The sequence below is a fragment of the Cuculus canorus genome, chromosome 13 (assembly GCF_017976375.1).
Source record: "Cuculus canorus isolate bCucCan1 chromosome 13, bCucCan1.pri, whole genome shotgun sequence".
NCBI classification, from domain to species: Eukaryota; Metazoa; Chordata; class Aves; order Cuculiformes; family Cuculidae; genus Cuculus; species Cuculus canorus.
In genome coordinates, this window is record NC_071413.1 from 13,655,201 (window position 1) to 13,672,070 (window position 16,870).

Sequence of the window (16,870 nt, forward strand, 5' to 3'; positions counted from 1 at the left end):
TCCTCATTTCTCACAGCTCAGGGAACTTTGTAAATCTCAAATGTGTTAGGAATTCATGAACGAAGGTCACAAAGAGTATAATTTCGATGAAAACCTGGTCCTGTTTGATTTATCTGTTTGTTTTCTTATTTTTAAAACAATCTAAGCCTAATATGACAAAAACAGGAATAAACCACAGTAAATTGGAAAATGTTACTACTGGAATCTACAGAAAAACTATCCGAGCAAACCACATGGTTAACAATAACACAGCTATTTTTTGTGAATTACTTCACAAAACTGGATGGAAATTTTATGGCATACCAAGAGGCAGTAGGCATGAAAGTCAGTGCTAAAATTACTAGTTATTTGTATTTCTGTGCAAAATGTTAAATGGCTGAAACATGGCAAAAATGTCACACTTAAGCCACATATAGGGTTAAGAGAAAAAAAAAAAAAAGAAGTGATAATATTAATATATTAACTGCAAAAGTTGTTTTCATGTGTTTAGATCTAGATTTGGCTTCTACTTGGATTGAAGTAATGTTGAGAAATATATCCCCTTCTTTCACCATGACGACAGTCAGGCATTGAAACAGCTTGCTCAGAGCAGTTACACAGTACTCATCCTTGGAGGCTTTCAAGACCAGATTGTATACAGCCTTTGTGGTCCAACATTACAACTAATCCTGCAGCAGGGTGGACTGGAGACCACCCGAGGTCCCTTCTAACCTAAACGATCCTATCCCGAGATAGTATTGTGGTAGAACTACTACTATTAGGAACCTATAAGCACTTCTGTTTGAAGGTTCACAATCACTTTTTTTCCTAATCTCCTCAACTAGTATCTGATAATTTAAAAACAACTTACATTAAAAATAAAACTGTAAATTTTTATCACACGCATACAAAGGTATCAACTTGAACTTTTATTCTGCAATTACTTTACCACAGGCAACATTACGCATCCGATTCAGTACTAGTTGCAGGATTGAGATCTAGTCCAATTACTAAGCCCTTTACCATCAACAGTAATGTTAGGGAAGTCTCATAAAAATTATTGATGAATAAATCATTATCATCACCTGCAAAAAGACCTGTCTATCTGTAACAAAATGTTTCTCTGGTTCTGAAACATGCAATAATGTTTGTTACAGAATTTTAAGTCTGTATTTTAATTTATTACTGAGTTCTACTACAACACAAGAATAGGAAATTTAACAGATAATATTTAGCCTTGATACCTTTGGTGACTTCTTGAGTTACGATAACGTCTTACCATGCCTTGAAATAATAAAAAACCTCCAATTTTTAAACAGTATTATTATTAACTTAAACACTGATCTCCAGTTGCAGAAGTTCTATGAGGCAAGTTGTTGTAAGTTTTTTGTACTTCTATAAGCAGAGAATGAAATAAGCCGCAACTTGCTGTACAGCAAAATTGATCAAGATCACACAGATGTTACCTTGGTTCATGATGTATTTGCTCTTATAACTTCCATCCTTAGGTTAAGGCTATAACAGATTAAAAGCAAAATTTTAAAAACTAAAAATAAATAAATAATTTTAAAAAGGTATGTTGAGCTAAACTGAAGTTTCTACCTTGATAAACATACCTGGATCACCTGCAGAATAGCAGCTATTATATCACATAAGAAGACATCACAACAAATCTATAGGCAGTAACTATTAATGGGAAAAAATACAAAGTAACAAAACTGATTATCTGACCCTGCCTAGTTAATCTTATGCAGGACTATACCACAGACACAATTTACCCATTCCACAAATATTAACTTTAATTAAGCAACATTGTAAAGTATATTAGTACCCAGCATTAATAAGGATCCTTTTCTAAAATTAAGACAATTATTGTGCTTACTAACCTACTGCACACAAAAAAAATACTTTTTGGCTTAGGGTACAGAGGACGTAGATGCAAGTTTTCTTCTAGTTATTCATAGATAAAATCTGGACAAAATAGTCTGAGATCACATATTCCAGTTTCCTTGCAGAGCGCAGCATTTAGACGTAAGATTTAAGAGCATGTTGGAAACACCAACTACTTAATGCAAGAACAAAACTTACTAGAATGTTTGTATGTTTATATTGCATAAAGTAATACAATCTATCTTTTGGAAAATCCTCACTGAATATCGTATCTGTCTTTGCAATAAACATGAACATTATAGAAATCAAGATTGTTTTTTTTTAAATCCCAAGCTGAGTAACAGAGATATTTTACAAAGGAATATGTTTAGGAACCTGAGGCAAATTATACATGTTAATGTTGGAGTCACTGAGAACAGTTAACACAACGTAACCAAATGTCAACTGGAATATTCTGCAGTAACTTACCAAAGAGGTCTGCATTTAATGAATAATGAACGCTTGGTTTCCAAGTTTTCAGCTTCAGATGGTGGAGATAAAGTGCTAAGGGTGTTACTGTAAACATTGAAGTGAGATGAACATCACTGATTTTCTAATTTTACCACATGGTTTATTTCAGAAGAAAACAAACACCAGTTATAGTTCTCCTGAAAGTCAGTAAACAGTCACACATAAAAACTCAGTGCAATTTGCTTCTTTGTTTATGTGCAGGATATTTAGTTTGGTTTGCAAAGTATTAGAAGAATAATAAGAACCTCCTGACAGAATACCGCAACTAAATTTCTAAAAAGCCACTCAGTTAATCTCAGTGTTGAATCTAGCTGTTTTAAATTATTGTAATTTATAATAACAGCCTTATTGACAATATAAATGCACAGAGCCAAAAGAAACTAGAAATGGTGGCCAAAATGATGAACTAAGCACCAGCCCAAACGACAACAAACATATGGCCATTAACTGAAGAATGGAGGGGTGTAGGAATGCAACTGTCTGTGGTCTCTGGAAAGTTCCAGAGGAATGGAATGCTGTGAGGATTGGCAAAGTCTGGATGAGAAGTACTACTGAAGATGGTAGGTCCTAAAATGGAGTTAACCATCGGTTCATGTTGGAATTCAGAGATTTCTGTGGTCAGAATATATTCATTCCATTGGCCTTATAATGTACATCAACAAATTAATATTGTATGGATGTCATTTCAAAGCCTACTGAAGACGAAGAGCTATTATTGAAGCCATTAGAGCACAGATGGTTCGAACTATATGCAGATATTCATACTTACATTTCTGCATTATAACCGTTTTTTTTTTTCTGTTGAACTGTAATGAATTGTCTCATAATCTATTCCATCTTCTTGCCATTAGCAGGCTTTGAATGTTCACAAATAGGAGCAAAGAACTCATTTTCCAGAGCTTTAATCACACAAAGAGGGAATGCCTAATTCTCTAAATGAAATGGTCTGTGATCACTGAAGCAGAGATTTAATATATCACGGCAAATTAGGTAGATTTTAATAAATTACTTATCTCTCTGAATACTTTACATATGCTTATGAAGAAACATAGCCTGTTTGCAAACAGTGGAAATCCACAGCCTATAAAATCCTTTGAAGAAAATGACAAATAAAAAAGTAAATTAAAAAATGAAATGTATTATATCCTCGTTCTCAAGAGACAATCCTTTTGCAGCATTGATTCACAGCTCCATTAAAAATATCAATTAAATCCTTCACTGAGATCAGTTAAAAGCTGGAAAATTAACCTTCTGAGGTAGACACTGGTTATTCAGATACAACAACTCATTGTATACGTCTGATATAAGTTGTAAAAGTGACAAAACCAAAAGAAAACACAGTTGCATATCCCTACAGCTCAAACTAGGTGAAGCAAATGTGTGGCTTCCTTTTGTGCTTTGACAGATGTTGGCTGAAAGTAAATCTTCTACTATATGGAAAAATGATTGTTCCTGCCCTCCCTCTACTTCATATCACGATACTCATAAACAGCTGATTATAACGTTAGTAGAAGGGTAAAAGTTATTTAAAAAAAGGTTGCAGTAATTTAATAAGTCCTGCAACTACCCTCATTTTTTATATTTAATTGATAGGAACTGCATGCATCAAAGAAAACACATACTGAGATTTAATGTGCATAAAATGGATATTAGCATTTTAAAGAGGCAGATTAACACATTAATCCAAGTAATTTTCATATATTGCTTTTAATAAAATCTTCACAGTATAACATTCTTAATGAGGCTAATCACAGGCATTCCATTTAGTGGGGTGATTAGGGATAACATAAAAGTATTTTTAATCAGTTTTCTAAGGCTTATGGCTTTTTTATTAAAAATTAAAAATTTGACTTGCATTTTTATTACTGTTTTATGTAGGAAAAAAAAATCTTGAAAATGCAAGTAAAGCACATCTTTCAATCATGTAGATATTAATTATTTACAAGATGTTGTCCATTGTGGAGAGATTCTTAGCCTTAGGGGGGAAATATTAAAACAAACAGACTGAAAAGTATACAAAACTTTACAACTACAAATCAAGCGTCCTTTCCATGTAAATTATACATTAAATATACTGTAAAAATTACAAAGATCTCATCTTTGAAGCACTATCAAGCATGTATTTACACTGGGAGAAGGAACTTCTGTAGGCAAACTTCCCTTTCATGCCTCCAAGTCATCTTTGCATTCCTCATAGACTGAACGCAGCGCATGGAGGGCTTCCACTGTTACTTTGAGCTTTCCAATTACTGTACTATCATCTTGTGAATCGAAAACTAGAAAGGAAACATCAGAAAACAGCATTAGCAATTTCATTTAAGGTTTTGCTTTTGTTCTGATAATTTTCCTTAGCATTTGGACAGATTAAAAGGCACCCAGCATATGCTTAAAAAGAAAAATAAATAAATAATATAAAAAGAAATCTTCCAGTTCAGGCACTCAACGTACTAGAAACTGAGCACTCTAAGATCTAAAATGTACATCAATCAACGTATTAGTGTTGGAATTAACTTTGAAATAAACTAAACTATCTGTATGGTAATTGCCTATATAAATTAATTATTTTTCACAGTATGTAAATACAGATGTTCCAAACTCTATTAAAGACATATATGCATAATTATAAGTAGCTTTAAGTAAAAAAACCCAAAACAATTCCTTCCTTTTCTACACTGTGTGTATCAGTCCAAATCAGCCTGTACAGTTATTAGTATTTAAAGAGTAAATTGTTTCTTCCACTTGGTGCAATGCAAAATTATTTCAATTCCAAGCTTCAGTGTGTTTTAAAATAGTGAAATGTAGCCCAGGATGGTATTTCCCTAAGACTAAACTATTTAACTACTTTCATCTTTGTATATATGGGTTTTAAAATAGTATTTTAAATTTCTATTTCACAGGAATTAGCGAACATGATTTAAAATTGCACTCTTATAATACCTAAGTAAGCCCAGAGAGCCACAACCTCTGCTGCTATGATTAAAACCACACTGCTAACAGTCAAAAATGAGGCTCTTTCCCAGTCCTGCATAAAGCAAGGAGGGTGCCCAACATGACCCAAGAAAGAATTTCAATAAAAATCATCTTGACAGCATATCTTTTCAAAGCAAATTATACAGCAGACAAAAGGCATGGTTATGTATTTACTCTATAAAGTGGAATAAGTGCTCTGGGACATGCAACGATACTGCATGCTACAAGTTCTAGGCTGCTGGGACAGCTCAGAAGAGGCTTGGAGAAGGAAAAACACGGAATAAACCTTCCATCATTTACTTTGTTGACAGAGCTGTTATAGGACAGATTGGTTGCTATTTTCTTAGAGATCCAAACCATTTTGTATATCCTTGGACAAATCATTTGGTGAAGTGTCAACTTCAACAGTGGACTTCAGGGCACGTTATTCTTTTACTTACAAGAACATTGGGATAACTGCAATTAATGATATCAGAAGATAACATTAATTCTGTTTTCTCAGTTTTAATATAATCATATTATGTCTGAGACACATTGTTGCGTCTTGTCTATACTATTTTTCATCTGGCTTCTTGCTTAGCCATTCACTTAATTGCTTCAAATATCAAAGCAGTCCACTTAACCACAACCAGCAATGAAAAGAATGAGATATGCAAATATATATATGTGTGCAGTCCCCAAAATTAATGATGTAAGCTTATGGTATCTAACTTAACAATGATTACATCTTCATGTGGTAGTGCCCTATGAATTTCCCTGTTGTCTAGGTTTATTCTTTTTCCCTCAAACCAATATCCAATATACTGATATATTCTAAGAATTTGCAATGATCTGACATACATTGATGTAAAATTCATTTCAATGATCTGAAAGTTCTAAATTTCCAGAAAATATGGTTATAAATGCAATAAAAAAATCTAAACTGTATCTGCAGAGAAAGGGAGAAGCGCGGATAGGAATGAAAATAGAAGTATTACTATTTATTACTTTCATAGATACAATGTACATAAAGTAAAAATCAGTTCAAATGTCTTATGATTAGAGAAAGAATGCTGCTCACAATACAGAGGTACTTCTCATTGCGTAGTTATAATTACCTTTTGTGAGAACAACCAATAACAAAAATGGTCCTTCCTGTCAGAACATCATCTCAGATGATGACTGGGAGTTTTAAGAGTTCTGTGAAAGGTGACTTTCAAGGGTACAAAATCATATTTCCATCACTTATTAATCTTATCAAATGGGAATTATGACAAAATGGGAATTATGACAATGGGAATTACGGCCACACAATCCAGAACAAAAACAATTTTCCAGTGAAAGACTATGAAATACCTTTTTGGAGGAGATGTGCTTTTGTTCAACTACCTGGAGAAATATTATTGGTGGAGAAAAGATGAAGTGGTTCAGCCACAGTAAGTGCATCAAGCCTGTATTTTATTTTTCCAGGGAATGGAGATATGATTCTTCTTAAAATTTTCCTTATCATGTTCTTGGAACTTCGATGCATACTTTTAATATTTTAGCTACAGTATGGATGCAAATCATGCATGATAATGGAAATGGATAAAAAAGCTAATTTCTTTCACTTACTACTTGGCTCCCCATCACTCAAGGTACAGTAATTAGACACAGCAGTAGAAATAGCAAATTCACATTTGCTTTCTACTAGGGCTAACTATACTAGAATTCTTGCGATTGCAAAGCATACCTTGCATACATGGGCACACTCTGTCTAGTAATCAAGCTGGTTCACTTACCCTTATGGGAGAGTTTTTAATAGATACACACTCAGCTTCTTCACTGAGCGTTACCACAATGGGCAAAGAGGACAGAGAGGAACAGATGAGGAGAAAAATGCACAACTGATAAACATGTCCTTGCTACCTCGGGGAACAGGGAAGTCTAAGCAAGGTGAATATTTTTCTTCACTGTCTATGAAAGGACCAAGTAGCCGTCTCATGTCTTCTTATCACCTTGCTTTAACGAGTCCCAGTCTGTTACAGAGGGATGCTAACTCTAAACTGGTATCTAACTGAAGCCACCAGTATTTCATACTGTCTCAGATACAGGCTTCATATGGAGGACACAAGCCTGAGGAACTTAACTTGAAATAAGATATAGACACTAACAATACAGAATTATTGACTTAACTTTTAATAACAAAATATGTATGTATAGTCTTACTAGCAAAAACTATGATGTACAAAATAAACAATTACAGTAAGTGGACATGTCCTGAAGTTGTTAGGTTTTATAAACTAATTAAACTGAGCTGGGAATGCAGTTTGGTTTGGTTTTGGAGATAAAAATAGCACACAGTTTTTGCAGACTTCTGAAAACAAATGTGGAAGCCATTAGTTAATATGAAAGAATTTCTTATTGAGACAATGTCAAACAATTACTTGCACAGTAAAGCTTGCAGACAAAAGCAGAAATTCAACACAGTTTTTTTTTTTAGGTTACAAAAGGTTACAAGAAAGTAATCTCTAGAACTTACTATCAATATCTTGCTCAATGATATCTCTTTGCTTCTGGAATATCTCTCTCAAACGGACATAAGCAAAACCGATATCTTCACATTCAAGATCCTGTTGATCATCTGGGGGATCACTGACCACTGTAAATCGTAGGCTAAGCATAGAAGAAGGAAAAAAAAAAAAAGAATTTTCAACCTTCTTTGAAGGCAAAATAGCACTAAAAAAATAGAAAACAAGGCAAAAGCCACACTCTATTTTAACAGTTAAGCAGAAACCAGATCCCTTTATCAATTATATTTAACATTTTCCATGACAAGAACAGTCTAAGACCTCTTCTTTTAAATGTTCCCTCCTCCTTTTGCATTTAGCGGTACTAGACGGACAGAGGTTGTAACCACAGATCTGCAGGCTTCCAGAATTTTTCATCTTTCTCCCCCTTCCGCACCACCCTGTGCCACAATTCTTATTTACACAGCAGTGGCAGGTAGAATAGTTTAAGGATTAAAGACTTTTACACACTTGAAACTTTTAAGCTTGTTTTGCCCAGCTGCTGAATCAACTGTTCAAGTCACTTCATTTTTTTATATTTACCCCCCCACAGAGAAAAAACAAGACTGTATCTATGTACTTTGAGGCTTTTACAGCACAATTCTTTTATATAAAATATCTAAAAATACAGTTAGGTCTTTATTTTACTTTTTTTAATGATTACTGCTATTTTTATTTTCTTTTAGATTTTTAATGTGTTCACTATACCCTGCAAATTATTTGATGTGAAGAAATAAAAACAATTCATAAGCAACAATGGCAAATTTAGAGTAAATATAATTAAATTCTGTTGGATAAACCCTTTTAATACCATAAACTTGTTAAAAAAGTTCAACTGCTGTAATTCAGTCAGGCCATGTAAGATGAATCTGTATGATTGTTTCAGCTTTCACGCGGAGCATTCTTAGGAAATAAAGCTTTTCAGTTGCCTTAAGGTATGGTGTTCTATTCGCACAGTAGGCTTGGAACATGTTCATTGCAATTCTGTTGGACTGGACTAAACTAAACTGAAGATGTGCTCCAGGTGTACCCCCAACTCCACCACAAGACATTCAGTCAATAGGATCAAGTAGTACTGTGAATTCTCAAAACCATCCCAGAAATCTAGGCACTGTGAACACCGGACTGTTAGCAACAATGGATTAGCGCTAGAGATCTCCAGTCTGCAGCACTTTAATTTCAATCTAGTCTTAGTACATTTTACACCATGTGTTTTTTTGGCTTTACATTGAGTGGTATGAGACATGAGAGAAGTGAGAAAGACAAACTATATCAAATGTTTTCCTGATATCAAAAATATTATCCATGTTCAGTGAAGTAAGTATTCCTGAACACCAAGTGTAAAATATTCAGTTGGAAGTTACTGAGAATTTCCACACCTCATTTAGCTACATGGGGACCTCATTCCAGCCAAGGACATGTTCCACAAAAACAGCAGGAACCCAAAGGCATTTCTCTAATTTTGTCTTATGTGTAGATTATTTAAAGTTGGACCTTCCACAGCAGTTTGTCTTGCACTTGTTCCCTCTAACCAATACATCTCATACTTAATCTTCCTTATTCTGTTCCTGTTTTACAACATAAAAACCAGCCATGAGTACAGCCTTGATAGAAATGCCTTTGAATATTTACTGTGCTGTCTAAACACAGCCTGTCTGTCCATCCCAAACATCTAAGACCAAAAGCTACACAAAATATTTGCATTGCTTATGCGAACTTAAATTACGCTCATTGCATCCAAGTATGGCTTTTCTTTTAAACATATTCATTTCAGTATTGTGCTGGAGCTGACTTGAGTTAGTGGCTTGTGTTGGGGCCAAAACACAGAGACTGACAAAAGGACAGGAATTCAGAGTGAGCTACTTCTTTGGTATGTCTTGGCTGCATTGTTTAAACTACAAATGTTTGTAAGCTTTACAGCCTAAAAAACGCTACAATAAGTGTTGTTCCAAATGAATAACAATCAGGCTGCATAAAATCCAAGTCTACAGGAAAAAATATCTTAAACAAAATATAACTGAATCTTCCTAAAAGATCTTAAACATAACAGCAACTGCAATGTGCTTTCATAGTAGTTTATTTTTGTGCTTGGCTCTTACTAACAAATATTTATTATAGAATATATATATATAAATATTTATTTGTCACTAATTCCAGACACCAGATGAAAATATCAGTCTTAAAAAAAATTTCTGAAGGCTAAAAAGGAAAAATGTCACAGCTATTTCCAACAGCAGGTGGCTTGATTGAGTAAAATAGATCTAACTTAAGACTTGGGAACAGAGCTAAACAACAGAAAAACTGCCAAAACTCAATAAAAAATAAAGAAATACTGACACGTGTAAGATACATATTAAATGAAATAAAAACAAATTAAAAATTGTAAGAATAAGTGTTGGGTATTGGGAACAAATCTGCTTTGTTACGATTCAGCATCAAATCAAATCAACTGAAGAAATCAGCTTTTCAGTTTAAATAGTGATAGATGAGGAGGAGATTAGTGCTGGACTAATTTTTAATCACTTATGGGCACCAACTACTATCAAACTTTTCACTAAAGCATAAACTAGAAGCAGGCCTAGTCACATCTGGGACTGTACCTTACAGCCAAAGTGGAGAGTCATTCATACTGGTCGACCTTTTCATTCAGGTCATGTGCAAGTATTTTACATGAATAGAGCAATCTTCACCAAAACACATCAAAAGACCCGCTCCTCTAACACCTTACAGATCATAATATTGAATAAAATCTTTGCTGCTAATCAGGAAAGAGGAGATTTGAACTCTAGATCCCATGGGACTACTCCAACTAGTAGACTGCAAGAATAATACCACAATCTCTTTGACTGTTGTTCTTTTAAAAGAAAAAACTTAATACTATAAATGCTTTAAGTTTAGAAAATAATTAAATGGACTCGATGACCCAGTGGGTCCCTTCCAACCTAGTCATTCTATGATTCTATGATTCTACTCAGTATGCTTTCACTTGTTTTCTTCTTTTACCAGTCACTGCAAGAGTTTTGTTTTATGGCTGAACTAGCTAAAAAGACACACTTGACCTTGCCTTGGAATACAGTGCACATGAACAGACTCCTTACTCTGTTTCAGCTTTGAACACACAAATGTGCAGTTGGCGTCCCATCTTACCTTAACACTGTCTCACATATGTAAGAAACTTTGATGGAAGTTGGAATATCAAATTCATACTAGGATTTCTTACATAAATACAGCTATATACAGTGTTCCTCTCCTGTACATCTCTGTAGGATCCTAGACTTTCCCTTTAGCTCATTTCCACGTTTCATTTCTGGAACACCAGCTATCAGTACTCCCTTAGAGGAATCCCATGCCTACCAACAGAATAAGAAAATGTCTTGACATCCTGTTAAGAGCACTGTGTGTGAAGATATTTGCTACCCATTACAAGAAAGACTACTGAACTAAACGAAACCTGCCTGCTGATAAAGGGCCAAAAGAAAAGCCAAACGCAACAACCACTTTAAGCTTAAAATGTGCTTTACAATAGAACAGAAAAACCTGGAACAAATATTTATTGCTGTTGCTATGATAACACTTCACGGTGTTATCATCAGCAGGGAATTTAACACCAAACTGGACAAAGCTGAGATGTAAATAAATTTGATTCTAATTCTTTATGTCAGTGATCAGATGTTTTTAAGCAGCAAGGAGAAAATCACCTAGGTACACAAGCTCTATGTTCCTGTAACACAGATGCATGGATTTTGTTCCTTTGGAGAACAATGACTTCATATAGTCAGTTTCTTGGAGTAACAATCATTTCCTACCAAAGAATGATACACCTGTCGGGATCAGACTGGAAACCTCTTGCATAAACCTGTTTACTCTTGTTATCACAGCAGGGTGACTGCCAGAAGAATGGATTTCTCCCTTCTTCACATACGTCTCTTTTGACACTTGTCAGAAGAGCATATACTCTACCCACCAGGTCTGCAAGCATCGCAAGTACAATCTGGCATAGCAGTCAGGGAAGTTTCTCCATATGATCCAAACTTCAATACTCTTAAAATGCTGAATGGCAATAGGGAAATACAAACAGGATGAAGAATAAAAGACGATGCAGTTACAGTAAGTTAAATGGACTGCCAAGAATGCCTCCTCTTAATAAGGACTTGAACATGTAAGTAAACAATGATTGAGTTCAGATGATAAAATGAAAAAGTGATTTTGTATCCTTTTTTTTCCACTTTTACAAATATTAGTTATTGCAGCTTACTAATATAAATAAGGTAACACTAAGCAGCAGAAGAAACAAAACAAAGAGGCACAATACAATGTCACAAAATACAGCTCTAAGAAAAAGCAAGTATTCTGACAATATATCCTTATTAATGATAGAGATACTGTCTGTCTGAAAATGCAGATAAAGACAAAGATGCTTGTCAAAAGAGAAGAACCATCTTTGTGGTATGCAACAATTACTAACCTAAACAAGATTTTGAATAGTCCTCCCCATCTCCTGTTACCTAATCCTCATAGACTGTAGACTTTACATCATTCTACCTAGCAACATATTTTCTGGAATACTGAATAGTCATTTTTTACCACTAAAGTCATTTACTCAAACATGGAACCAAAATCAACATGTCTAATAAACACTTAAAATTATTTCATATCAAGAAATGAAACTGAAAACATTTCAAAATCTTATCTTGTAATGAACAGCAAATCCCACTCCCAATAAATAAACATACTTTATCATATAAATGCCATTTCAGTCTATATTTGTAACTAGGTATAAAATATGAAAGAGCATAGAGCTATGAAATTAATTATTTTCAGGGCCAAGCTGGCTCCTTTTTCAACTATAGGATTAGGCTACAGTTGTAGTTTTGGTTTAGCAGCAATTTTATGTATTATATTAATATCCTTTCAGCATCCAAGAATATTTATCTTTCTCAAGGGAAATTCATTAAAGTAACTCCCCCATTGGAAGACTAAAATAGCAGGTATTTTTCATGTTCTAATGCAGACACAACTGTGGTGCCTATCATTTTTAACAACACTTTTTGTGACAGGGAGAAAGTCACCTGAAAACTTAATACACCACTTAATATACATAATACATGATCTATGCTCCTATAATCTGGCATAGCACAGACACCGATAAAGTGCCAGGCTCAAGCACGTGCAGGCAATTTTCTATGATATTTCTATGCTTGATAATTCGGTTTCCTTTAAAGTGTTAGTTTAGTTCAGTTCCTGTTTCAGCTGAAATAAACTCTGATATTAATTTGTGAGGCTTGTGATAGAAAACATGTGTTGAAGATATAACTAGGCCAGGTTTAAAATGCATAGAGTTGAAAACATTTGGTGTATAGACAGAATTTTTCAATAAATCCTGTTTCTTGGTGGTCCTTTGCTGCACTAAAGCAGGGAACTGGACTACCGATGAACTTCCTGCTGCTGGGTTAGTCAACACAGAACTGAAATTTCACCACAGACCAAGCCAGACACATGGATAAATACAAAAAACCTATCTGCCTACTAACAAAGAGGACAGTACCACAATGGCACACGCAGAAGACGAGTGATTCTGTTGTGGGAAAAACCTCACTGCTGTTATTTTGCCTTTGGTTTGTTAAATATTTAGTGTAAGTATCTAAGTAACTATAGGTGTAATTGAAGCCTACAGATTAGCCATTCACCTTCCTTGAATCATCCCTCAGGAAAAAAAGAATATTTTGTCCTCAGTGTTTTTAAATTCTTAATAGAACGTGTTAACCACTTTCCTAATCTATATAGCAAAATAAGTCTTCTTCTTGCTTATTAAGTGAAAACGAATTTTTTTTTTATTATTCATTTGATCCCTTTGTGCAGATCACTGATAACGATGAACAGGACCAACTCCAACACTGAGTCCTGGGGAACCACCACTTGCGACCAGCTGCCCCCTGAATTTAGTTCAGTTCCTCACAAAACTCTTGTTGAGAAGTCATGGAGAACAGGGAATGTCCCAGAAAACTTGAAGAAGGCTAATGTCAACCTCATTGAGATCCCTTCAACCTGGTATTCTATGATTCTTAAAGAATGCTGATGATAGAATCTCTCTTTTGCTAAATGAGGTTGTTAAAAAACAAACCCAGAACACAGCACTAAAACAACATAAACAGCGGTTACAATATTCCATGCCACACAAACCTACTCAGTGAACAAATATAAATCAATCACCACATCAGAATCCAGGTATCATTCCTACCTGAAAGAATTTTTTCTAGTTAGTTACGCACTAACTTCGTAGGGATAGCTCCTCAATGAAGTCAAACAAGAGGATAAATGATAAGCGTTACTTACAAAGATCTTTTACAGAGTTTTTCAGCGCTCAGATGTACCTGTCAGTATGAAGATCTGGCTTTAGAAGCATGGACTTGAGATACTCCCTTCTCGCGTGATTATTTGCCTTATCCACATGTATCACTGCAACGCAAATCAGAATTAATATAATCCATTATCAAGTGTTTTTCACTTTTTAGAAGAAAGATCATGAAAAAAAGAACAAAGAAAAATAAACATTTCTTTCCCTTGTCTTTCCTAAGGAAAAGCAACAATATTAGAATCAAATTTGAAAGGTCATGTGATCTAATGGCGTGTCACTGGCAGGTTTATGTGCACGCTGTCAAAAAAGATACAAGCAGCATCTAAGCATGCCACATAGCTGTCATTTTCTGTTAATGGCAATAGCAGTCATGATTTTAAAAGCCAGTGGTCTTTATTGCTCTGTATTTGAAGTGATTTACTGCATTTTTTTCCACTAAGGAAGCTAGCGATAATGATAATGTATGGCAGAGTGCTTGTCCTTTTTGACAGCCTCAGTAATTTAATCCTCCTTTCCTGCCACAGTATTTCAGTAGGAGAAACATTTAGACCAATGGACTGGAGAAAATCCACAGCCCGGGGAGTGTGTGTGAGTGCGCAGAAAGCCTTTTATTGTTTTAATTTTAAATACAAACACAAGGAGCAGCTTTTAATTTTTGTACCATTAATATGACTACAGTGAAAAACAGCCTCGGTCTGGGGAAAAAGAGTGAAAGAATGAGAAACAGGGATTTAAAAAAATATTTAAGAAGTTGTTCCGCATCTTGTATTAAGGAAGCAGCCACTTTGTTGCAAGTGGCATCTGCCTACAAGTACCAGCAAACTACTGTGAAAGATTCTAAAAATTCAGGATGTAAAAATAGAAAAACGGTGTTAAAGGAATTACTTTTTTTTTTTTAAAGTAAGTAAAAACTTGCTAGGACAGAAGCAGAATGAAAACAACCGTCTGAGAAACAAACATGGCTCTTATGGTCATTTCTCATTTGTTTTTGCCAGCAGGAGGAGGAGTGAGAAATTTGTCTCTCTTGAAACTGCAACATCTTTAATAACCACTCCCTTCTAGTTATTCTGTCACTGTACACAAAAGGCCCCTTTTCACTCTGCATACCACATTAAGGTTTCCTCTTCCTATGTGCTGACGAAAATCTTCAATGTACTTTATACTCTCTTCTACTATCCAAAATAAACTAATTCATATAAACAGAAATTACCAATTCTACCAAGGAGCAGAGAGTATTGGAATACAGGACTACAGAAGAGATAAGAAGACTGGAATTAATTCCTTGCAGAGGGAACTACTGAGGGACCATATCTCTATAAAAGTCCTTCTAGGAAGAACCCCATCCAGACCTACGGGTTCTCCAACTTTCTCCAAAGCTGCCCCATAGCTCTTACCTGGCTAGCAGAAATGCTATTAGAAATTAGTCACTTTCAGAAAACAGCCAGTACAATCGGTATCGGAATCCTTTAATCAAAAGAATCTGCAATTTAACACCTTTTTCTCTACCAACAGAAAGCAAAGCATTGGTGTTCTATCTTGGAATCCTTAGTTTTCACACACAATATTCTTACTTTCTCTAGACAGGTCACAAGAAGTTGTTCCTGCCATCTGCTGTTCTTTTGGGCATGTGGATGACTTTCCACATGTGCTACTCTCATGGCCAAGTGCTCCTGGGGCCACCACAGGAAGTGATGAGGCAGCAGCAGGGAGACAGATGGACAGCCAAAGAACTTCAAAGGAGCTGCCACATCCACAGATTCTTCCCTTTCCCATAAGCATTCCAAATGGAATTTTCTAATTTTCTAAGTTTACCAATTCTGTATCTAAAACAATTTTAAATGGGAATTATTTAGAAACCTAAAAGTTCAAATTCAATTCACTCAATGGAAAAATTCATACTAGAAAGCAAAATATTCAGCACAAGAACTCTGTTCAAGTCTAGGGAAAATGATTAACCATAGAGAAAAATGTATTTTTTAGATCCTGATGAATAACGTTTTTCATATCACCCCTTAGTACTGCCTGAACTTCAAATTATAACTCTGCTCCAAGGCATGGAGCATCTCATCTTGCAATCCAATTAATTGCAAAAATAATTCAGAATTACCTTGTGACAATTTGCATCTAAAATTATAATTTTAGAGTTTGTCCTGAAGAAGCACTGAAACCTGAAGATCACAATGACCCTGGAACTGCAATAAAAATCACTGCAGTTCCAAACATTAACACAGCTGGTTCTGTTATAGTTTGTTTTTTTTTATAGTTATACTAAATGACTGATGAACTTCAGTTTCATCACAATGATGGAGAAAAGAATGCCTCACAGTGTGGAGCTCTAATGGAGAAAAAGAATAAACACGAAGACATATAACAATGTTTTCTGATGCAAGGCCTTAATATCTTCTTGTAAATTATACTGAGGAATCCACCCTTTAGGATACGGAACTTCAGAAGTTTATTTTTAATAAAAAATAAACCCCGTCTTCCCCTCCCACCTTCCCTTCTTTTGGTCTTATGCTCATACTTCAAGTTATTCAAATAACCACCTGTTCACTCAAGAGAGAACCATTTCCAATTAAATGTCATAGAAAATCTTTGCAAAACCATGTAAATGTTTCTTCTGCTTCTGCAGCCTGTT

At 34.9% G+C, this 16,870-nt stretch overlaps 1 protein-coding gene across 5 annotated transcripts in view; it reads right to left on the reverse strand.

Moving 5' to 3' along the window:
• Positions 1-1,077: 1,077 nt before the first annotated feature.
• The window catches only part of RPGRIP1L (RPGRIP1 like), a 69,334-nt gene continuing 53,541 nt past the window's right edge, over positions 1,078-16,870 (reverse strand). For 4 of the 5 annotated variants that reach the window (XM_054078729.1, XM_054078725.1, XM_054078728.1 and 1 more), the window contains exons 23-25: positions 14,249-14,333; positions 7,850-7,983; positions 1,078-4,655 (exon numbers count right to left, since the gene is read on the reverse strand). In XM_054078729.1, coding sequence (XP_053934704.1) covers positions 4,543-4,655; positions 7,850-7,983; positions 14,249-14,333 — 332 coding nt within the window. In that variant the 3' untranslated portion in view covers positions 1,078-4,542. Of the gene's footprint in view, positions 4,656-7,849; positions 7,984-14,210; positions 14,334-16,870 lie in introns of those variants that run through there. The other variant, XM_054078730.1, reaches the window with a different exon arrangement.